General features: G+C 41.2%; 1 protein-coding gene across 1 annotated transcript in view; it reads left to right on the forward strand.

The window, feature by feature from the left end:
• RYR3 (ryanodine receptor 3) overlaps nucleotides 1-23,876 on the forward strand; it is a 721,882-nt gene that overhangs the window by 343,492 nt on the left and 354,514 nt on the right. Inside the window, exons 29-38 of the mRNA XM_060262621.1 lie at nucleotides 2,060-2,238; nucleotides 3,953-3,989; nucleotides 6,532-6,692; nucleotides 9,296-9,461; nucleotides 11,176-11,262; nucleotides 11,813-12,039; nucleotides 18,028-18,829; nucleotides 19,667-19,867; nucleotides 21,835-21,937; nucleotides 22,558-22,695. Coding sequence (XP_060118604.1) covers nucleotides 2,060-2,238; nucleotides 3,953-3,989; nucleotides 6,532-6,692; nucleotides 9,296-9,461; nucleotides 11,176-11,262; nucleotides 11,813-12,039; nucleotides 18,028-18,829; nucleotides 19,667-19,867; nucleotides 21,835-21,937; nucleotides 22,558-22,695 — 2,101 coding nt within the window. The remainder of the gene's footprint in view (nucleotides 1-2,059; nucleotides 2,239-3,952; nucleotides 3,990-6,531; nucleotides 6,693-9,295; nucleotides 9,462-11,175; nucleotides 11,263-11,812; nucleotides 12,040-18,027; nucleotides 18,830-19,666; nucleotides 19,868-21,834; nucleotides 21,938-22,557; nucleotides 22,696-23,876) is intronic.

Consider the following 23,876-nt stretch of genomic DNA (forward strand, 5'->3'; position numbering starts at 1 on the left):
ACCACAGAAGCTGTCATATCTATGTCGGCTTATTATACAAAATGTCAATGATTGGTCTGGATTCTATTATTCCCACTGTTGAACCCTATGACTCCCTGTCACCTAGTCTTCATCCAACAGAGCAAGACTTCCTTGAAGGGAGAAAGTGTTTTGTCAGTCAAATGAATTTCTCCATCAGAAAAAAATGATTCCCAATTGCATGAAGTTTTTCTTACTTGAAAGAACAGTTAGCATATGATGATCATGGGATCCAACCCACTGTTTCTGTAGTCATTAGCATTAACAGCTTCACTGTAACACCTTAGTTAGACACATGAAGCTGCCTTAGACTAGTGGTCCAGAAAGTCAGTATTGGCAGCAGTTCTCTAAGGTCTCAGGTGGAAGTCTTGCACATCATTTTGATGGTTTTAAATCAGCTTCATGCAGAATAGGCTGTTCAGATATGAACTATGATACCTAATAGATTTAGATACCTGGATCAAGGCGGTGTGGCAGTATTGCTGCTGTTAGATCTATCGGCAGCATTTGATATGGTTGATCACCAGCTGCTGACCCGCCGCCTCGCCGACGCAGGGATTCGGGGTTAGCCTTACAGTGGCTTTCCTCTTTCCTTGAAGGTCGGGGACAAAGGGTGGCAATTGGGGGTGAGCTGTCCCAGAGGCACCTACTTAATTGTGGGGTGCCCCAGGGGGCAGTTCTCTCCCCAATGTTATTTAACATCTATATGCGCCCCCTTGCCCAGATTGCTCGGAGGTATGGGCTGGGTTGTCACCAGTATGCTGATAACACCCAGCTCTATCTACTGATGGGCAGCCGAACTGGTGACGTCCCTGTAAATCTGGACCAGGCGTTGCAAGCCATGGCTGATTGGATTAAGCTGAGCGGGCTGAAATTGAATCCAGCGAAGACAGAGGTCCTTTGTCTAGGTCGCGGCGGTCCAAAAGGAGGGATCTCCCTTCCAGCTTTTGATGGGGCACCATTGGTACCAGTGCGCGAGGTCAGGAGCTTGGGAGTGCTGCTGGAGTCTTCCTTAACAATGGAGACCCAGATAGCAGCCACTGCCAAATCCGCCTTTTTCCATCTTAGGCAGGCGAGGCAGTTGGCCCCCTTCCTGGAACGCCGCGACCTGGCAACAGTGATCCATGCGATGGTCACCTCGAGGCTAGACTACTGTAATGCCGTCTACATGGGGTTGCTCCTGTACCGAACTCAGAAACTGCAGCTAGTGCAGAATGCAGCGGCCAGACTGCTAGTGGGACTACCTCGGTGGGAACATGTGCGGCCTAGGCTGTGGGAACTGCACTGGCTGCCAATTGTCTACCGAGTTCGTTACAAGGTGCTGGTTATCACCTTTAAAGCCCTATATGGCCAAGGACCTGCCTACCTTAGGGACCGCCTCTCTCCATATGTTCCCCAGAGAGCACTGCATTCCAGCTCACAAAATCTCTTGGAAATCCCTGGGCCGAAGGAGGCCAAATTAAAAACAACCAGGGAGCAGGCCTTCTCTATAAAGGCACCCCAATGGTGGAATCAGCTACCAGAAGAGGTGCGGGCCCTACGGGATCTTTACCAGTTCCGTAGGGCTTGCAAAATTGCCCTCTTCCAACTAGCCTTTTAAGATAAACCTGGAATTATCATCAAGCCATCTTGTATATACTGCGACGGTAGCACCTTTATACTGTTTTTAGATTGATGATTTTAATGTTAACCTATATATTGTATAATTTATATTGTTCTGTTTATTGACTGTATTATTTTGTTTTATTGTTATACCATGATATTTTATATCATGCCTTGTAAGCCGCCCTGAGCCTGCTTCGGCGGGGAGGGTGGGGTATAAATAAAAACTTATTATTATTATTAATACTTGTTAATGATACAGTATCTCAAGCAGCTTGGTTGCATAAGCAGATTGTTCCCTTAGCCTGAAACCTGATCTATATCATTTGGATCTTCTTTCTTTGGGGCCAACATGGCAATTACCAGATTGTCAAGAACTAGTAGAATTTTTATTTTTTCTCTATCTCATAAGCAAATACTGGACAAATTTCATTTTTAGGTAACAAGAATTGATGGAAACATTGACAGCCCACCACGTTTGAAAGTAACCCATAAGACATTTGGAACACAGAATAACAGTCCAGAAATTATATACTGTCGCTTGAGTATGCCTATAGAATTCCATTCATCTTTTAACTACTGTACAGGTTTGGAACTTGTTGATGGTTTCCAAAAAAGGTTAGATTTAATTTTAGTCTTATGCTTGGTTCAAATGTATTTTCAAAAACTGCTCTTTTAAAACTTATGGAATGTTTAACTGCTTCATTTATATAAGTGGGGGACCTGTACATTCTTTGCATGGGGGAGGTTCTCATTTCTTTTTCCTCTCTGTTTTCTCTTTCTCATCCCTGAAAATTTTCATAGATTCTTCCATTTTCCTGCTTCCTTCTCTTCTTCCCAGCCTCCAGGCAACCTACCTTTATCTGCCTCCCTATCTTCAGCTGTCTCTTTTTCCCTCCCACTGACAGTCTCTGTCAGGGAAAACTATAGCTGAGTCATGCAGTTCTGGTCAACGTGCTCAGTTGCAAGATGAAGAACCCAGAAAGACTTGCAATTGGCACCACACTTTTCCCCTGTACCACCCTCCCTACATCACTACCATATTTCCTCTTTTCCTCTACCCATCAGCCCCCATAGCCTCACCTTTCCCTTCTTTCATCTTTCCATCTTATGCACCAACCAACCTTTATCTGCCTCTCATCTTCAGTTATATGATTTTTTAAACTTCATTTATACTCCACATTTCTCCTCAATGGCGACCCAAAACAACTTACATCATTCTCCAGTCCTCCATTTTATCTTCACAACCTAGACAGGTGGATTAGGGCGAAAAAATGTGATCAAAGTGAGCTTCTGTGGCAGAGTGGGAATCTGAACCTGGGTCTGAAACTCTTAATACATACTGGTTGGCTGCTGTTGGATAGCAGCAAGCAGCCATTCCTGGATGAGTCATGGAAATAGCATGATATTAAGCTGCTTGGTGTTTGCTGCCAGGCCTGGCCCTGATGAGTCCTCTCTCAAAGACTAAAAACAGGCCTGGAAGGGGCCTTGTTCCCCCCGCCCTGCACCTTTTAGTAACAGAATCCAAGTCTTGAAGGTTAGCAATACTGTTGTGGTTGCCTAGCAATGGCAACTGAAAGTATTTGTTTCTTAAATCTACAGGTGTTGTTTCTATCATTTGGAGGATTTTTTAACCCTCAATGTACCCCCCACATACACAAAAATAGGGCTTTTCTCGAGTTTTTAGAAAGATATGTCTCATTTGTTTATGGCTGCAGAAGCAGTATCTGGACTTACGTATCTACAGAATTGGCCAAATTGAGAATTAGATTTATTAATAATTAATGGGCAACAGTCATGGTAATCTTATTATCAAATGAAGTGCTTTGGATTGAAATTTGAATAACTTTAAAGCTATTTGGGGGCTAAACTCCTTGATTTAAAACAGAAATGTTATCTATATAGTGGTTTGTTTTCATTCTTCAGCAAACAGTTTTGATCTTCAGGTTAATAAGCATGAGGGACTTCAGCTAAAAATGAATGTACTGGATGAAAAAAAAATAAGTGACATTGAATATCAGACACTTATACTTGGTCTTCCTTTTTGAATTTATATACTGCTGGGAATCATCTTTAGATTATATCTACTTTAAATAGTGCAGTCAAAATACAGAGAGTCATTTTGAAGCAGGCCATGTTTATACCTTTCCCTTCTACTGGAAAAAAAAGAATCTATGCATAATTTTATTTCATCCTTTCATAACACTGTATAAAAACTTATATCTTATTCCATGAATAAAAGTGTGGTAATTATACTCAATTAAAACTGTTCTTTAACATCATTTAATATTTTAGATTTATAAATTAACTAATGATCTTATTTTCTTTGCAGAAAACAGAATCAAGAATTACCTGTTCATGTAACAACAGTAAGTATGCAACATTTTATTACACAGAGTATTTTCTAATTATACACTCATTGGAAAGGGGTGCAGCCAAATTTGAAATAACTTTAAAGCTATTTGGGAGCTAAAATCCTTGATGTAAAAACAGTAGTTTAACCCAGTAAATACTTTGACGTTAACAATACATGTATACTGTATAACAGAATTCAAACATTTCATGTGCTTTGACTTGTTTTTAAGCAGCTGTGGTAAGGGTAAGCTGTGGTAAGCTCTGGTGCAAAAGTGATGGGTGGAGGTGTACTAATCATTTCCTCACCTTTGCTTCTCTACTCCACATTGCTCCAGTTCTTGCAAGCAGTCATTTATTTAATATTTTATTGTTTTGGTTTTTTTTTTTTTAATTATGCCACCTAGCTAGCCTCAGATGACAGGATAACCGTAGCACTTGGGTAAGTTCATATGGGACCTTACCCATGCTTTAAGTGTCAACACCAGTAGTGAACTGGGTCTGGAAGCAAAGTGTGAGCCAATGTAGGTGGAATGAGACTGGAGTTATGTAGTCTGTGCTGTAGCATTTGGGAGTGATGCTGCAACATCACTTCCAGTCACAGTCCCCCAAAACTGGGCAGCAGGGCAGGACTGAGGGCTTAGCATTCTTCTTGCAGTGTTCTGTATCAGTTTAGCTTTTATCAAGGAAGCACCATATAGAATTCTAGTAGTTAAACTGGATATAACCAGGGCATATATCACAGTGGCAAGATCTCTTTTTGCCTAGGGAAGGCTGCAGCTGGTCACCAGCCAAAGCTGGTGATGAGAGCTCCCGGCCACTGCTAGAACCTCCTTATCCAACAAGAAGCTCAGGTCTAGCAGCACCTCTTAGCTACAAACCTGTTCCTTCACTGGGGTGCAGCAACAAGCGACTTACAAAAAATGACAAACTTTATTATTCTTTATTCATGTATTTGTTTATGTTATTTGCTGCTTTTCTCTCTGAAACTTGGATTATATAGTTTAAGGTAATGAAATCAACAAGCTGATACACCTAATAAACAGTGTGATAGGACTGGGATTGCAGAAACCTGAAACATGCAGAAATCTGAACAAAAGCATCAGTAATTAAGTATTACATCACATATTTTAAAAGTAACCTAGAGATGTATGATTGCCTCTTAAAGTGACAGGTCTTAACCTCCTGGCTCTTTGGATGGTAAACTGTAGTCTGTTCAGGGACATTAGAGTGGAAATGCACAGCTATTAAACAATGTGGATGTTACAATCACTTGGCTCTTCAAAGATAGTACAATTGAAGTAGAAGACGGTAAAATTCATTTGCAACAGAAAAGTGGAATTCAGGGGAAAGTTCTAAAAGCCCTTTGGCCTCCTCTTCTCTTTTCTAACTTGATCCCTCCTGAAATTACATATATTTAGGCACAAAGATGCTTAGTAAAAACTGAGCAGCAACAACAAAATGTGCTGCTAATTTATGTTTCATTTTCATCATCTAGTCTTGACTGCATCCCCCCACATACACCCTGGCTTGTATGAGAAAATTAAAAGAGGCACTGGATAACTTTTCTTTAAAAATACCCCAGGCTCTGAGTTAGTTGCTTGTAATTCCTGAAAGCTACTCATGAACACTCCAGTAAATTTGAACTACCTCTCTCCTGCCATGCCAACCACATCAACCCTTCTTATCTTGGAGCTTCTGCTGCTCTCTGCGGTGACCAAGTGCCTAGCCAGCCAGGTGGTCAATCAGCAAACAGTCAAATGGTCCCATTGGCTACCTTTCCTTGACTCTTACTTTTAAAAGAAAATAGGAGCCAATTGCACCTTTAAGACCAACTTAGTTTTATTCAGAACGTAAGCTTTCATGTGCATGCATACTTCTTCAGACGAGGAATGAGGTACAGTAAGCAGAGCCACATATAGCTGGTGGGGTTTGGAATGCCCCACCAGCTATATGTGGCTCTGCTTACTGTACTTCATTCCTTATCTGAAGAAGTGTGCATGCATACAAAAGCTTACGTTCTGAATAAAACTAAGTTGGTCTTAAAGGTGCAATTGACTCCTATTTTGTTCTACTACTTCAGACCAACACGGCTGCCTATTTGGATCTTACTTTAAAATACACTGAGGCAACAGGAGAAGGAGCATGGAGAATCAGTGAATGACTTGCCTGTAATTCCATTGGCTGGTCTGCTACCACTACTGCTATATGTCTGTCTATCTGTTACAACATAGGTGGGGAGAGGGTGGAGGAAATCCTGCTTTGATTTAGATTGCATATTCAAGATGGAGAACATGTCAAGGCTGAAATGCTCATATTTGTAATGAAGGGTAAGCATTACAAACTTCCGAAGTTCATATTCTGAGCCATGGGAATATGAGCTTTGGAAACATTTCTGTAGTGATATAATGAAGAATAGATGCTCAGTTCCTAGCAGGCTATACTAATTTTATGAATTATATCTCTGGTTTTCTCTATTTATGGCATGGAGTGAAATTTCCTAGTTTAATATTTACATTTGTTACTTCTAATAAGCTCACTGTATTTTGCTTGTTTCAGTATTATTACTCAGTGCGGATCTTTGCTGGTCAAGACTTGTCTTCAGTGTGGATTGGTTGGGTAACTCCTGACTACCATTTTTACAGTGAACATTTTGACTTAAGTAAGAACTGTACAGTTACAGTTACTCTCGGAGATGAAAGAGGCAGAGTTCATGAAAGGTCTGGCACTTAGAAATTACTAGTTGAATAATCCATGTTTAAATTATATTTTATCTGTGACTTGGATCCTCTGAAGAATTTCTGCATGCCCAACACGGGACACATTTCATCAATTCCCCCTCATGTTGTTCTGGGGGACTTCCTTGCCCCCAGCAGCAGGATATCAGGGAGGGGCTGCAGGGAGGCAGGGAAGCCATGTTCCATGGATGGAAATCCCTTCTGTCTGTGGACACTTTCCAATGGATCCAAGCCTATGTTCAGAAAGATCTTCGCATTTTTAAAACCTTGTTTATGATGTCTTTATGTTATCCAATATAGATGTGTTTGTTCTTGAGAATTTTCTGAAAATTATGTGCAGTGAATTTCATGCGCATCTTGCTCTAGCAGGCAAATATCTGTTGAGTCCAAATACATATCTAATTACTAAAAATTATAGTTTTGTTATAATAAATATATCCAAGTGTATCATAATATGAAGTGCTGAGTGACAGAAAATTCCGACATACTTTTAAAGTACAAAGTAGCATATAAAGGGATATTAGACGTCCCTCCACTATCCACTGCCTGAATAGTGTTTAAAATGTAATTAAACCTAATAGGGTGAGGGGTTCTAAAACTTCTATTTCATGTGCGGAATCACTAACATTCTGCTACCATATGTGTAAGAGGAGGAAGCATTCTTTTACTGTTTTGATAGATTATGGGGAAATATTAACTCCTCCCACTTCGGTTGACAATATTGCTGCTCTACTACTATTACATATGTTCTAAATTGCCAACCAGGGATGAAAAGGAATTGAGACCAAGACTGACAAATAAAGGGGGTGGGTGGGAATCAGAAAATAAGAGAAAGTGAGGCATATCATGAAAGGAAGAAAGCAAAGTAAAGGGGGAGAAAATTATGGAAAAGGATGAGAAATGAAGTAAAGAGGACCCTCCAAAAATTTGGGATTCCCAAAAAATCCTGGATCCCAAATACCAGTAAAATACCTGGTTTTTTTTTTTTTATCCAATAGACCTGAAATGAAAAAAAAGAGGGAGAAAAAAACAGCAGCCACAAAGCCAAAAAAAAGCAGCCGAGGTAGAGTAGATTGCTGTTTTTCAGGCTTTCTTATGCAGTCCCTTTAAACAGGGTGCATTTAAAGGGACTGCACAAGAGAGCCCAGAAACAGCTGAGCTGGCGGGGAGCAGTCTCTCTTCTGGTCAGCTGTTTTGAGTTCTCTTGTGCAGCCATTTTAAACAAGACTGCACAAAGCTGGACCAACAGGAGGACAACTCCCTGCATGCTCAGCTGTTCTGGACTCTTTTGTGCAGCCCCATTAAACAGGACTGCACAAGAGAGCAAAAGGCTGGGCTGGCGGGTAGACTGTTCCCTGCAGGTCAGCTATTTTGGTTTGTCTTGTGCAGCCTCTTTAAACAGGGCTGCACAAGAGAGCCTGAAGCTGAACCAATTCCCTGAAGGCTCAGCTGTTCTGGGTTCTCTTGTGCAGCCCCTTTAAATGGGGCTGCACAAGAGAGCCTGAAGCTGGGCTGGCAGGGAGACTACTCCCCATGGGCTCAGCAGTGAAAGGATGGCTGCGTGGTGAGCTGATAACCAAGATAACAGCTCGTGTGGGTATAACAGGCCACAACTTTATAGATTGCAGCTGCAGAGGTTTGGCATGACATGGGCAATAGACTAAAGGTGTTGAGCAACCTACCTGCCATGCAGTGAAAAGCCACATAATGAAAAGTTATGTGGGAACACTTGTGTTTCCCCTGCCACCTGGGGGCTGGGAGAGACAGCAGCCCCCAAGCTGGGCATGCCTCCTTAACCCCATGCCTCCAAGGCTCCAAATGGGATGATGGGAACAAAGGCCAGTCCTCTCCCAAAAGGATCCAGTCCAATGCAAAACCACATAGCAAGCTGACAACAACAAATGAAAGAACAAAAGTGACAAACAAGAAACTGCCCAAACCTATGCAACCAAAGCGAGGGCTGGGTGGGAAGGCAGCTGAGGTGGAATGCATCTTGCTCAGGGAGGACAGCATTTTAGTGGAGCATGCAGATTGGAAGGCAAAGTAACCACTTCATGTCTGCCCACTTAGCCCCACCCTCCAAGCCAGCCTGGCTGATGCCTGATTAGCTTGGCAGAGGGGCTTGCCCAAGCCATGCTGGTCACAGCAACACTGGGGAGATGATAACAAACCCTGCAGCATGGCAACCACCCTGTGGGGCACAAATGGGGGCTCCTGTTAAGTCATGGGACTTGTTCTTCTTTAGAAACCCTTTTCACACACACTTCATATATCCTCATATTTAGGGAACCTATATATACTGGGAACATATAGAAGTATTTTTGGTGGCTGCCCTAACATCTATAGAAGTCTCTTCAGCTGGGATCTTTACAAACTTTACTGAAAAGACAACTTATTATAGGGGAATGAGTATTTACCACATATTTTTTATTTAGTTTGATTTTCAGTGGAGCATTTTACTGTGTATTTTTCTTTTGTGATGTGGCAATCAAAAAGTTAAAATTTTAAGAAGCATGTATTTTCACTGTGCTTAATCTCCATGGTACTTAGTCTCCACATCTGATTGTTTCTTATTGATTCCTCAGTGTAAAACGTAGCAATTGCTACATGTTCTGGGGAGGTGAACCAACTGTTACGTCACACAGATCAGGACGCAGTAATGTTGATTTAGAAATCGGATGCCTTGTTGAATTGGCTACTGGAATGTTATCATTCACAGCCAATGGAAAGGAGCTGGGAACTTTCTACCAGGTAGGAGTGTTTTTTCAGAAAATTCAATTTTACTTATTTCAAAGTAACTAAACAAGATGAAACTTTCTGTATGTTCCTGCTAAAAAAACTCCCAAAACCTGGATGGAAGTATTGTGTACTATCCAGTTTTTAAGTTTCTAAATAAACCTTTATCGGTTTACAGTGGCCATAAATAATGGCTGTTTATGAAACAAAATTATTTGAGCTCATAGTAATGTTTCAACATGTATACGAGGTATGAAAGTTTTCGAGTATATTACAGAGCCCTGGTTCAAATAACTTTCTCTACAGTATTAGGCTGTGCACATACGCACTAGGATCTGCCCATCTGTATGCTGCATGAAGATAGTGCTGTCAGTGATTATAAGAACAGTTTAACATAATAAGGCTTTTAACTTCATGAGTTTAATAATGCTATGCATTGCAGACTCAGCTCCAAAGGGAGGGGTAGGAGGTAGGAGGATGTAAGGCTGACTCCCAGACATATAATGAGGGCAAACAAGATTTAATTGGGATAGAACTGGTACAACTTTTATTGGTTACAGATAAAAAGAGCCTTGTCATACTATGATTTGTGCTGCAGTGCAAAGTGAAAGCAGCAGAGTTAGGGGGGCTGCTCCCATAGAGCAGAATGAGAGCTCTGTGATTGGCTCCCACAGCTGCCAGTCAAGCTATAGACAACTGCTATGAGTGTTTCTAGGGGGTCCCGCAAGTCCACCCCCAGTGTTGCTTAGGGATTGATTGAATCAGTGCCAGGCTGTCTGGGAAAACAAACTGCAAAAATGAACCAAACAAAGCACAAAGAAGATAGAAGATATTGGATTTATATCCCGCCCTACACTCCGAAGAGTCTCAGAGCGGCTCACAATCTCCTTTATCTTCCTCCCTCGCAACAGACACCCTGTGAGGTAGGTGGGGCTGGAGAGGGCTCTCACAGCAGCTGCCCTTTCAAGGACAACCTCTGCCAGAGCTATGGCTGACCCAATGCCATTCCAGCAGGTGCAAGTGGAGGAGTGGGGAATCAAACCCGGTTCTCCCAGATAAGAGTCCGCACACTTAACCACTACACCAAACTGGCTCTCCACAAAGGGGAAAAGGGGGTTCGTTTTCCAGTTTGGGCATGGCATGAGCAAATGAACCGGTTGAAAATGAACCATGAATTCGCCTGATTAATGCATAAATCATGATTCATTTGTGCCCATGTCCAGAGCTCTTTTTTTTGTAGAAAAAGCCAAACAGGAATTCATTTGCATATTAGGCCATACCCCCTGATACCAAGCCAGCCAGAACTGCATTCCTGTGCTTTTCTGCTCAAAAAAAGCCCTGCCCATGTCTAACTAGCACTGTACTGATGTACGCATCTTTGTGTGTAGGTGTACATGCTTTCAATTCCCTGAATAAATATCCAGCTATACATTAGAAATCTGAGGTAAATACTCAAATCCCTCTGTGTGTATGTGTTTGTATATGCGCATACACGAACTCAAATGCATTTGACCTAGAAGTCAACAGTGTAATTTATAATGGATGATATGATCTCATACCACAGTATTGCTTCCATCCCAGCTTGCACTGTCTTACAACTATACTCCTTTATGATGATACCTGTTTGTTGACTTTTTCTAATATTTAGTAAATGCACCACAGTACATCTCTGGTGTAAGTTAATAATAGGCTCATGCTGTGTTTTAACTGTGATAATTATATTTTTCAGGTTGAACCAAACACAAAATTATTTCCAGCAGTTTTTTTACGCCCCACAAGCACAAACTTGGTGCAGTTTGAACTTGGTAAATTAAAGGTATTTTTTTAATTACTATGAATAAAAGTCACAGGCTTTAAAATAAATTCAGGAATAAAGCTGTGTTTATTAATCAACAGGGTATCCACCAGTAAGATGTCTCTTCCCTTATCCTCTCAAACCATTAATGAAATTATACCTTAAATAACAAATTGAAGTGTTCCAATATATATTTGTTCCAGTATATTTTCACGCTGTCAAAAATATACTGATGTTGCAAAATAAAAATTGGTCAACAGCTATAAACCATTACAGTTAAATGGCAACTCTGCAGAAGCAATCTTGTTCCAATTACATATACTGGGGACAAACAAGGAAGAGTATTAACATGTCCTTGTTATGAACTTCTACCGGGATGATCTGATGAGCCAATGTTGGAAACAGAATTCTGGATTACATGAATCTTTTAGTCATACAGAGTAGACTAAAGCTAACTGATACACTGAATTATACTACAGTAAATTAAAATAATAATTCATAATCAACAATACCATGAAATAGTAACTTTATTTGAGGTTACATTCATCTCTCTCTGTGTGTGTTTTTACAGAACACCATGCCTTTATCAGCAGCTATTTTTAAAAGTGAAGAGAAAAACCCTATTCCCCAGTGCCCTCCTCGACTGGATGTTCAAACACTCACACCAGTTGTGTGGAGCAGAATGCCAAACAGTTTCCTGAAAGTAGAGGCTGAGCGAGTAAGTGATCGCCATGGCTGGGTAGTACAGTGTCTGGAACCTTTGCAGATGATGGCCCTTCATATTCCTGAAGAAAGCAGGTACTGCAGAAACTTAATGAAGAACAGCTGAAGTATGTTAGTTGTATGTTTATTTTTGCCATTTTACTTTTTCTTCTTTTCAGTGCAAACAAGCTGAATTCTTTATTTAGGAACTCCATTCTAGAATGTAAAGATGAGAGATAAAGATAGAATCTAGCTACTCTACCTAGGATGGATGCAGATGCAGAGTGCATCCCTGCACCCATGGAGCCAAAGATTGAGAACAACGTGCTCTTCCTTTTTGTGTGTGTGTGAGAGAGAAGGGAGAGGAAGGAAGGAAGAAGATATTGGATTTATATCCCGCCCTCCACTCCAAAGAGTCTCAGAGCGGCTCACAATCTCCTTTACCTTTCTCTCGCACAACAGACACCCTGTGAGGTGCATGGGGCTGGAGAGGGCTCTCACAGCCGCTGTCCTTTCAAGGACAACCTCTGTCAGAGCTATGGCTGACCCAAGGCCATGCTAGCAGGTGCAAGTGGAGGAGTGGGGAATCAAACCCGGTTCTCCCAGATAAGAGTCTGCACACTTAACCACTACACCAAACTGACTCACCAAGGAAGGAAGGAAATTTCCCTGAGAGTATCAGTCTACACGTCAAAGGGACAGAGGCAGAAAAGTGAACAGGAAGGAAACCCATAGTTTACCCGTCTGACTCTGTGCGAACCTTCAGAGTCAGCATGGTAAAAGTGACCGCTATGATTATTTTTGTCACCTTTACCCCAGTACTTCAGGAAACCTGAATAAAATCTTGTCAAAAAGTAAGGAAGCACCAATATGTTTTAAAATTCAAAAACCAAATAGTGTGTTTATTAAATACAGAAGGCAAGGAAGGGAGCAAATAATAACTATTGCTTGGTTATTAATCGGTTGGCAGGCAGAAATTCAAATAATGGATGATCTCTGAACACTAGAGATGTTGGCAGGCTGTAGTAATAAGATAAACAAACAGACAGTGTTTCCTTAACACTGGAAAACACTATTAGATAGAGAAAGATTATAAAGTTGTTTCAGGCTTTCTAAATAAAACCTTTAAAAGTTTATATGGCTGGGACCTTCCTACCTTCGGGACCGCCTCTCCCCATATGTGCCCCAGAGAGCACTCCTTTGAGGTTTCAAAACCTCCTTAAGATCCCTGGACCGAAAGAAGCTTGACTGTTCAGCGCCAGAGCCAGAGCGTTTTCAGTAATAGCCCCCGCTTTGTGGAACCCCCACCCTGAAAACATCAGTACCCTGCGGAACTTGCCACAGTTCTGAAACTTGCTTTTAATGATTGAAGGGAGGTAGCTTATTACTCCATGGCACCAATAATCCCACTGAATTATTATAACTGAAACAAGAACATCAGAGAAATTAGAAATGCACATCTTGGTTTTAGGATTGTAAATTGTATGAATGATTTTATTGTGTATTTTGTTTTTTTAATGTTTATGTGGTTTAATTTGTTGTTGTTAGCCACCCTGAGCCCATCAGGGGATGGCGGGATATAAATTTGATAAAATAAAATAAAATCCACACACTCTTTGTTTTTCACTCAGAGGACTATCTGAACTTGTTACAGAAATATCCCCACACAGACACTGCCCACTAGCATACAACTACACTCCAGACATTAAGTAATACCTAGGAACTAACATCCTTGAGTGCTATCATACCAGCACCTCAATTCCCTCTGTGTTCAGTCCCACACAGCTAGTATCCCTGTCTGACTTCTGGGATTTCTTACAATGTCACAAGAACTTTTGCTTCTCTCCCAGTGCATTTGTATTCTTTGTTTGAACCAGGAGTCTGACCTTTAGCACTGAAAGGACTCCTCAGCAGAGCCTTCAAGTTTTGCTCTATTGTATGACACAGCATGCCACAACTCAGAGAGTTTTTCCACAGAAGGAGCCTTGGCTTTGCCCCTTCTCACAAATGAACTCTCTCTCAGATAGAAACTACCAAACCAGTTCTGTCTCAAGGAACTAAGTCGAAAGGCTGCTCTCACCTTTTTTCTTCAGTTGATCTCCCACTGAACTCCACTCTCTGCTAGCCTCCTTCCACTCGATACATTTGTCTCCATGAAAGCAGCTCAGCCAATCAGAGTGAGTTGTTACACACTCACCCAGGCAAACTGCTTTCAGACCATCACAGACTCTCTTGTAACCCCTCCTCTGGAGGCTGAGGCTAAGAAACAGTGTCTTGTTCTTCTCTTCCAACACAATCAAATGCTTTCTTGTTTATAAATAAAAGTATTTCTCTTGCAAGAGTAAAGTGTACCATGTATTACTGTGAGGTAGGAATCATAAATAGACAAGACAAAGGAGGGGAATCTCATCCCTTCCTCTTGCTCTCTCTATGTTTTCTCAATTTATCCCTGCTTCTGCTTCCCGTGGTGCCTCCTCCTTTTTGCTTCTCCATCCATCTACCTTTTTTAGTTCTTCCCTACTGCCTCCAGAGGCCCCTTTCTCCTCTTCCCACTTTCATTTCACCCGCTGATCCAAATTGCCCATCCAAAGCTGACCAGCTGATTCAGAAAGAAGTTTAAAGAGCAGGATTTGCTTTCAATTTCAAGTTTCCCTTAATTGGCTGTTTGGCAGTGGCCAGGGGGATCATCCCAGGCACAGCCAATCACCTGGTGAGGAGTCTTGATAGAGCTGCATGGTTATGTTAGCCATAGCCCTGGCATCGTATCTATAGTGGGTGCTGAGATGTTCCTTTCCACCTACCACATGAGCCACTGCTGTGTGGACACCAAAGTTGATTGTTACAGCAACTAAAAATGTTGAATGAACATCCTTTTTTTCTTTTATGACATCTACACAGACATCATGTTTTAGTTTTTCAAGACTAAACTGCCTCAATTGTTGTCCTTCACTGCTTTGATTTTTCTGCAAACTGGTGAAACCTCCAGTTTGCAGAAACATCTGCTCAACTTCTATGTGTCTCTGGTGTGTGGATTTTTTGACCCACACCCTGAAGTCAAATTAGATGTATGATAACTCATGAAAATTAAAATGCACTTGAATTCAGTGGTCTGTTTAAAGGGCTAAATAATATCAACAGAATCTTCCATTCTTGGGCAAGGCACTAGAGTGGGTAGTTGCTGTTCAGCTCCAAGGATTCTCTAGTTCTGCTGGATCTCTCAAGAGTCTTTGATACTATTAACAATAGTTTTCTAGTGAGCTGCTTTCCATACTGGAAGTAAGGGCTACTGTGTTACAGTGGTTCAAGTCCTCTCTGGGGGTCAGTCTCAGAAGATAGTGGAGATTCTTACTGTGCCCTATGACTATGCTATTTTATTACTGGGAGATGGGAATCATAAATAGAGGAGAAAAGAGATAGAACATAATATCTTTATTTGTGTTTGTGTCATTACAAAGTTTATATCTCCACTACCTCACATTACCATGACACACATGGCCTGGCCCCACAAAGTCCCATTTGTGTCAGATCCAGCCCTCCTAACAAATGAGAGTCTATATTCTAATAGCCAAGTTGGCCAAATCAGAATACTTACATCTGGAGAGTGTCCTATGAATGGACAAGACAGATCTTTCTACAAATCTGAAAAATGCCCCAGTTTGGCAGAAAAATCTGAAATCTAAAATAATAATAATAATAATAATAATAATAATAATAATAATCATCATCATCATCATCATCATCTATGGGGTTAACCTCCCCCAAAAATAATCTCATGCCCTCTTAGTCTTCATCATATCACATCTGGGCACACAGATATATGATAGAAAAGATGTGGCAATCCAGCTAATTTTCTGCAGTGAACATGCCTAAAACCCAGTTTATTTTGGGATAAGATCTTAGGAGAGGCAGAATTAATCATGCAATGCAAAGTCCCTTGTGATACCTTAATTATCTTATTAGAACAGTTTGATGCACAAAACTCCTCTATCATAAAAAGGAAACTTGATACTGCCACTGTTAGCAAAATTTCTGATAGCCTCATACTGGAGAAAAGCTAAGATACCTTCCTTTGGACAGTGGTATGAGAAGGTGTGGAACCTTTTCATTTTATATAAGATATCTTCACAACTTACAGTAGCAGGTACCTTATTCTATCTTAAATAGATGGTTGTCCTTTTTAGAATATATAGAGAAGGGGGCATCACAAATTGAATGATGCCCACAAAACTAAGGTCGGCCCCTTCCCAGCCAAGCTGGCATCACCAGCATTCAGGTTGGGGGCCATTAATTGCCGGCCCGGAAGGAGGAGGGGGCTTACAAGAGATCCTGGGCATCCGGGAGCTTGATCTGGACGCAGCTATATAAGCCCTGCCCAGAAGCACGCAGTTGGTTTTTCAGCTCTCTGCCCGCCCGCCCCTTCGGCAGTACAGGTTGATTACCGGTCGCCAGATAGGAATTTTTTCTTCTTCACAGAATTGGCCTATGTGGAGTTGTTTTTCGCCTACCTTGTACTGCCCTGTAGAGTTAGGAAGTTTGCAGGAGTTTTGTTTGTTTGGTCGCTAGGCAGGATGAGGTATTGGCCACAGTGTTTTCAGGGAAGCACCGATGGCTCAGCACCAGGTGTGTGGGTGGTCTGTATGAACCACAGATGGACTGTACGGCTCATTGCGGGGAGTGCAGATCACGGCAAAGTCTTGCCAGGGTGGATCTTTCCATGGGGGATTGATGCTAGCCCAGGTGGAGGCAGGCTTTGGGCCTGGCCACTCAGCACCAGCCAGAATACGGGGCTTGTGCTGGGGGCAGGGTGGCTCGCCCTCCCAGGACAAGGCGGGGTCATGGGGTTGACCCCAGGGCTTATCCTGTTAGGCCATACCCCTGCTAGTTATATGTTTGCTCAAGTTTGTTTCCAGTAAAGCGGCCAGGTTTTTATTCAACACACTGTGTCAGCCTCTTCATTCCGACTGGGGCGGCAATGTATGATTTCCATTTATTATATATTGCTAAGTGATTACAACAAATGGTACGATCTATATAAAGAGCATTGATGTACAACATACTAAATATGGGACTGAATCTTGACTATACTAGAATGTTCAACCTTCTACTGTTGAATTTTGATTTTCGTGTTATTGTTATAAGATAAACTTAAAGAGGAATAAAAAAATCCAAATGATAAAAGAAGCACCTGCAGCTTTAATGAATGGATGTCATTGGTGGCTGTTGCTGGGCAACCTCAACATACTTGGTTTCTGTCAGTAAAAGGCAGGGGTAGGGTAAGGGTCCTTTCTAGTGCTATTTTGGCCTTTGAAGATGATTTATTTGGGCCAGGGCCAGCAGGAATCATCAGGCAACTTGATACCATATGACTTGCATGACTTACCTAAGTGAGGCTGCTTGCTATTGTTCAACAGCAGTCACAGCAACAGGGTTTTTCATTCCTGGTCCACCCTGCACACAAGGTTGTTTTTGAATTCCCATTCCACTGTGGAAATTCATTGGGTGATCTTGAGCCAATTTACTTTCTCAGCCTTTACCTTACTGACAGGGGTTAATTGGCCATTAAGAGCACCAGGATGCCTCCCAGTGGGCGGATGGCCTCCCCTCACATCTGAACTAAACCAGGCTGTGCTGAAGGGCTGAGTCTGCTGGTTGAGGTCTGCATGAGGTGAATGAAGGAAATGGCACCTGGTTCCATGTGATGTGAGTAAGGGAGGTGATCCTCAGCCTGCCTAGACACCTAAGTATCGGAGTCAGGCAAGGGAAGCATCCCCTGGCCCACCTGGGCCATATGTGGGATGTCTGAGGGAAATGTCCCCTGGCCAATTGATTAGGCAGGCCGCATTTTTCTTCTTCCACACTTTGGGAGCACAGATGTTCTACTAGAAGTTGATTTTCTGTCTTTTCATCTTTAAAAAAAATGCTGGTAAACAATACAAGATCACTACTTGGGAGTTTATAGCTTTTTATGTATGCATTTTAAACACATTAGAATACTCAACTTTCCAAATGTTTCTGGATATATTTGGTTTACATCCCCAGGAAGCTCACTGATTGCATTTCTGTTTCTCCCCCCCTTCATTTCAGGTGTATTGATATTTTGGAACTATGTGAACAAGAGGATTTGATGAGGTTCCACTACCATACTTTAAAACTTTATAGCTCTGTGTGTGCACTGGGTAACAACAGAGTAGCTTATGCCCTTTGCAGCCATGTGGATCTTTCTCAATTATTTTACACAATAGATAATCAATATTTACCTGGACTCTTACGATCTGGATACTATGACTTACTTATCAGCATTCATTTAGAATATTCCAAAGAAGCTAAGCTCATGATGAACAATGAATTTATCATTCCAATCACAGATGAAACGAGAAAAATTAAATTATTTCCAGATGAAAAAAAAAGGCATGGTTTACCTGGAGTAGGACTTAGCACCTGTTTGAAACCAGATTTTAAGTTCTCTACTCCTTGTTTCATTTTGTCTCACGAGGATCATCAAAAACCTAGTCCAGAAATACCACTTGATATACTGAAGTCCAAGGCTATAAGTATGCTAACAGAAGCAGTCTACTGCAGTGGAGCTCACATACGAGACCCGGTTGGAGGGAAAGTTGAGTTCCAGTTTGTTCCTGTTCTTAAACTTATAGGAACTTTACTCATAATGGGAGTTTTTGATGATGATGATGTTAAACAGATTTTACTGCTGATTGATCCATGTGTGTTTGGTGAGCCCAAGGAAGAAGTGATGGAGAGACCAGACAAGGAGGATGTTACACAAATAGAAGAAAAAGCTGTAGAGGCTGGCGAAAAGGCAATCAAAGAAATGAAAACGCCAATAAAAGGCTTGCTGCAAACAAGATTACCTGAATCTGTTAAACTCCAGGTGACAGTTTTAATGTAAATACATAAATATTGAAACATTGAAAACATCATTGAAAACATTATTGAAAAATGGAGGAGCTGGGGCTCAGTGGAAAAGCCTCTGCTTTGCATGCAGAATGTCCGAGGTTCAATCCTTGGCATCTCCAGCTAAAAGGACCAGGCAGTAGGTGACATGAAAAGACCTCTACCTAAGTCCCTGGAGAGTTGTTGCCAATCTGAGTAGATGATATTAACCTTGTGGGTCTCATTCAGCTTCATGTCTATTCATGTGTGTACATTGTAAAGCATTTCCAAATAATCTGAACCAACTGTCTGGCCATTAAGGTTTATGAAAGGTTATAGTCCACATTCCCCCAATGATAAAAAAAAAATCTCCTTTTACCATCCCGAAGAACCACTAATTAGCAGCCAAGGTCTAATGCTGTTCAGCTGGCTGTCATCACTCCTTGATTGTAAACAGAAGCTCCTGCATGGATTTAGGCAGACAAACTAAAACATAAGCCCTGGCACTACAGTTTATCATGGACAATCGATCTTTATTATCCTGTGCTAGTGTTTGAGAAAAGGCAGAACTGGTAAACTGCTGCATCACTTGCATGATATATAGGGAAATAAACAGTTGTAGGACAGGAGAACACATGAATATAGTATGGGTTGTATTCATTTTTGCTAACTATCATATTTGTTAATAAGCAAAGAAACTCTTCTTTACTTTGCCTGCAAACTAGAATTACCACTGATAATGGACCAAATTTACAGTAGTTCTTTTGTTTGTAATTGTGTTATGCAGATTCATAATTCACCTATTTATAGTGAATCTCTTCTATTTCTGTATCAGATGTGTGAACTGCTAAATTACTTCTGTGACTGCGAGCTGAAACACAGAGTGGAAGCCATTGTATCTTTTGCAGATACTTATGTCTCAAAACTGCAGTATAATCAGAAATACAGATATAATGAACTCATGCAAGCCTTGAATATGTCTGCTGCTTTGACTGCCAGGAAAACAAAGGAATTTCGTTCTCCTCCACAGGAACAGGTCTTCTTTCTTTCTTTCTTTCTTTCTTTCTTTCTTTCTTTCTTTCTTTCTTTCTTTCTTTCTTTCTTTCTTTCTTTCTTTCTTTCTTTCTTTCTTTCCTGTCTCTTGTCTTGTCTTGTCTTGTCTTGTCTTGGTAGTGCATGGAGAGAGAAAGTTAACAGAACCAACTGCCTTTGCAGTAGGAATTTTGAATTGGGAATTCAGCTGTTGTCATCTGTTGGTATGCAAATCAAACTGTTCATTGTTATTTAAATAGGGTTTTTTCTGAAAAATACTTGAATGTCATTTATATAATGAATTACTTCAGACACTTGATTAGGGCAACATTGTTAAATGGAAAAAGAGCATCTTTATTGAAGGCAGAGAAACAAGACTCAGTTAAGGGACTTCTGCTGGAAAGAGATGTTGGTAACAATGGTCTTTCCTCACTTGGATCTCACCTGGGTTTTCTCTGCGTTTGACTTGTGGCTGTTTACCTTGCATTTATTTCTGGTTATTACAGCATCCATATACCCTGAGACAACTCTGGGGTGAAACTGAGGTGACCTCAAATATGGAAACAAAACAAAACAAAAAAATCCTGAGATAAAAATGGGAGTGAACTCGAGTGTAGTGTAGAATGTTAGTTTGGGGACAGAATTGAACCAGGCTCAATGAGAAGAAACACATAGACATTTGCTTTAATCTCAAAAAAGTACCGTAGATTTAAAGGGGAAGGCAGTCTGTATCACAAGGACTGGTGCCTACCTCTATTTTCAATTTAGGAGGTAAATTAAAGGCTAAGGATCAAAGGAGTTTGTTCCATACTTTGACTTTTCCCCTCTTTAGCCAGTTTCTGTAAATAGAAATTACAGGCTCAATATTCCTTTTGTGAGCCAAATGTCTATACAAATAATTTTTTTTAAAATATAGCTTTTAAATCTATGTGGTTTTGTGGTATTCCTTCACTCATAAATGGCCTTCTGTAATCATTGCTTTCAAAGAAATTAGGGTGGTGGTGAAAGAAAATAGATATAGAAGTGCTAAAGCTAGCTTTGCATCCAAGAATTTGACTTGTGCTGGTGGTAAATCAGAGTAGAAAGCAGAACAAGGGCACCAGGATTCAAAGTGAAGAAGGGAAGTTAATAGGGACTTAAGTGATAGCCTTCTGATCTCTAGTGGTGACAGTGGGGGTGGGAATTGGAAAAGGTTTGTCTTTTGCTAGGTGAGGAAAAGGACTGGAAGAAAAAAAATCTTATTAAGGTACTGAGAGCACAAGATCATACAAGAATCCTATAGATTATATTCTACCACTATTGCAGTTAACAAATTATATATATATCTGGATAGGCTTATTTTAATGAATGTGAAGTGCACATTGTTGTCCCTCATTCCACTTTGAACATTTTATGAATTAATTAGACAGTGATTTAAGGATAAGCTACATGTCATATATAATTTAAAATGAGTCTTATGAGGCCCTGAAAACAATATTTTGGAAAGAAAAGTAGCTTCAAACTATTGGATGTTTAGGAGAGAGTGCTTGACCTTGTCCTTGCCATCAGTTTTTCTTTTCCCAATTGTTTACCCTAAACTGTCCTTCCCAAGTGGTCCTAGACACAAGTTTCCCCGCAAAAATGCACATGTGCCAGGAGAAAAGCATATGGAGCTGGAAATTTTGCAAGAAAAAATTATCAGTGGCCAACACACACACACACACACTCCCTTTAATTTCTATATACTAAAGTGCCCTGTCTCAGAGCTGATTTTTCCAAAAAAGAAAATCAAAGTTTGGGGCTTTATCATATGCCTTTTCATGTAGTATATAGTTTGCTTTTTAGGTACAGTCCTTGAAATATATAGTTTAGACTTATTTCATAGTCCAGATCAGTAGGATTACTGCAGATTAAGTGGTTTGCCAATTTCACTGTATCATATTGAATGGCTGGTCACTTCAAAGGTGTTTCAGTTTAATTTTATCATTTCAGATTAATATGTTACTAAATTTTCAACTGGGAGAAGATTGCCCTTGCCCAGAGGAGATTCGAGAAGAGCTATATGAATTTCATGATGATCTCCTGATTCATTGTGGTAGATGGTTGACTTCTATTTGTGCTTGATGTAGAATTGTACTGCAGACATTTTTTTTTCTTTCTGAAAAACTACATTTTTATTATTGCATTTACCTAGCAAATGTGATATTGATAAAATCAAATAGAAAAGTGCCAAAATAAAATCATAAAATAAAATAATTGGACTTATCACAAATATTCTCTTCACAAACTGCAAAGCGTATTTACACAAGCAAAAAAAGGTTTTGAGACAATGCATCTGAAAGAGCTGCTTCCTAAAAGCATCCTCTCTCAGAACAAATGTATAAACTAAGTATACTGTCTTCCATATAGAAACCCTTTTTCACCCACACAGCCCACCACAGCCACTATAATGGTGCGCCTTTTGTTGGTGAAGTGTATTGTCCCTTGTCAGGCTTATCAAAACACCTTAAAGTGCACAGGAGCCTCTTCATTCTGGCTCCTTTCTTCTAGATTAGTAGTCCTCCTGTTTGCAGGCAGATGGATTTATGGAAGGGAACAGCTCAGCTAGTGTAAAGGGACCAACTAGGTGGGTCCATTAGGGAACTGGCTTAGCATTGGGAGTTCTGCCAATGCATGGAATCTGCTTTGTTTCAAATTAAATGTATTACCCTTTAGGTATTCCATTAGAAGAAGAGGAGGAGGAAGAGGAAGATATTTCTTGGACTGGCAAACTGCGTTCTTTGATACATAAAATAAAAGGGCTACCCAAGACAGAAAAGAAAAAAGCTGCAGAGGAGGAAGAAAAATATCCCAGTAAGAGCTTCATCTATATTGGTGCATTTTATTTTACTTTTAAAGAAAAAATGGAAAATTCCCTGGTTCAAATCTAGCTGTTAAGTGTAAATTCAACAGGTAGCATCGGACAACCTACATTTCTTATTCTCCCATCTGGAGACAATAATATGGTATCTGGGTTAAGGTAAAGTATTCCATTGAGTCACAACCAACTCATGGAGACCCCATAAAGGGCCACCTCATGGAGTTTTCAAGGCAAGATATGAGTAGAGATGGTTTGCTATTGCCTTCCTCTGTATAGCAACCCAAATCTTCTTTGGCGATCTCCCATCCAAGTATTGACCTGGCTGAGCTTCCAAGCTCTAATAAGATCAGACTATGCAAACTAGTAAGACTGCTACTTAGTATCTGTTTACAGCGCTGTTGTACTAAGGATAGCTGTGTTAGTCTGTTGCAGCAAGATAAAAAGATTAATATTATTTCCAGCATAAGCTGTCATAAGTCGGACCAGGCCTGTAGCTACGGGAGGGCCCAGGAGGACAGGCCGCTCGATGTAAACCCCCCTCCCCTCTGTAGGGCCCCTCCATTCCCAGGCTATTTCTCCACACACCCCCATGAGAGAGTACAAGAGAGAGAGAAAGAGCATGGGAGAGTGAGAGGAGGCAGTGACAGCAAAAGTGGCAGAGAGAGAGCAGGAGAGAGAGAGAACAAGAGAGAGAGAATGAGAGAGAGCAACATTGAGTGACAGAGCAAGAGCGACAGAGATAGACGGTGGCTCAGTCAGCGCCAGGCCTCTCCATGTTGCTTCCTCGAGCTTTCCTGGCCACTAGCTGGTGAATCCTGACCGCAGCACCCTCGCCCCGGCAGCCTCCCCCAATTCTGCTCGCTTCACCCCTTTCCTTGCGCCACTGCCTCGCAACCTGAAGAGTGTGAAGCCAGCCTTTTGAGTGGGTGCCTCAATGGCAGGGCACCTCCAAGGCCTGGGAACGGGATGGTGGGGGGAGGCTGAGCCTCTGGTGTTGCAGAGGAGCTCCATTTCCCACCTCAAAGGAGATCTTTACTAAGTTCGAGTGCCTGTAGAAATGAAAGCACAATCCCGAGACCCCTGCCCTACCCCCAACAAACACAATGCATCCCACCCAATCCCCCCATGAGGACGTCGACTTCCAAGCAGGTGAAGCACAGCACTTGAGGGTTTG

This window comes from Heteronotia binoei, chromosome 21 (genome assembly GCF_032191835.1).
Source record: "Heteronotia binoei isolate CCM8104 ecotype False Entrance Well chromosome 21, APGP_CSIRO_Hbin_v1, whole genome shotgun sequence".
Classification (NCBI taxonomy): Eukaryota; Metazoa; Chordata; class Lepidosauria; order Squamata; family Gekkonidae; genus Heteronotia; species Heteronotia binoei.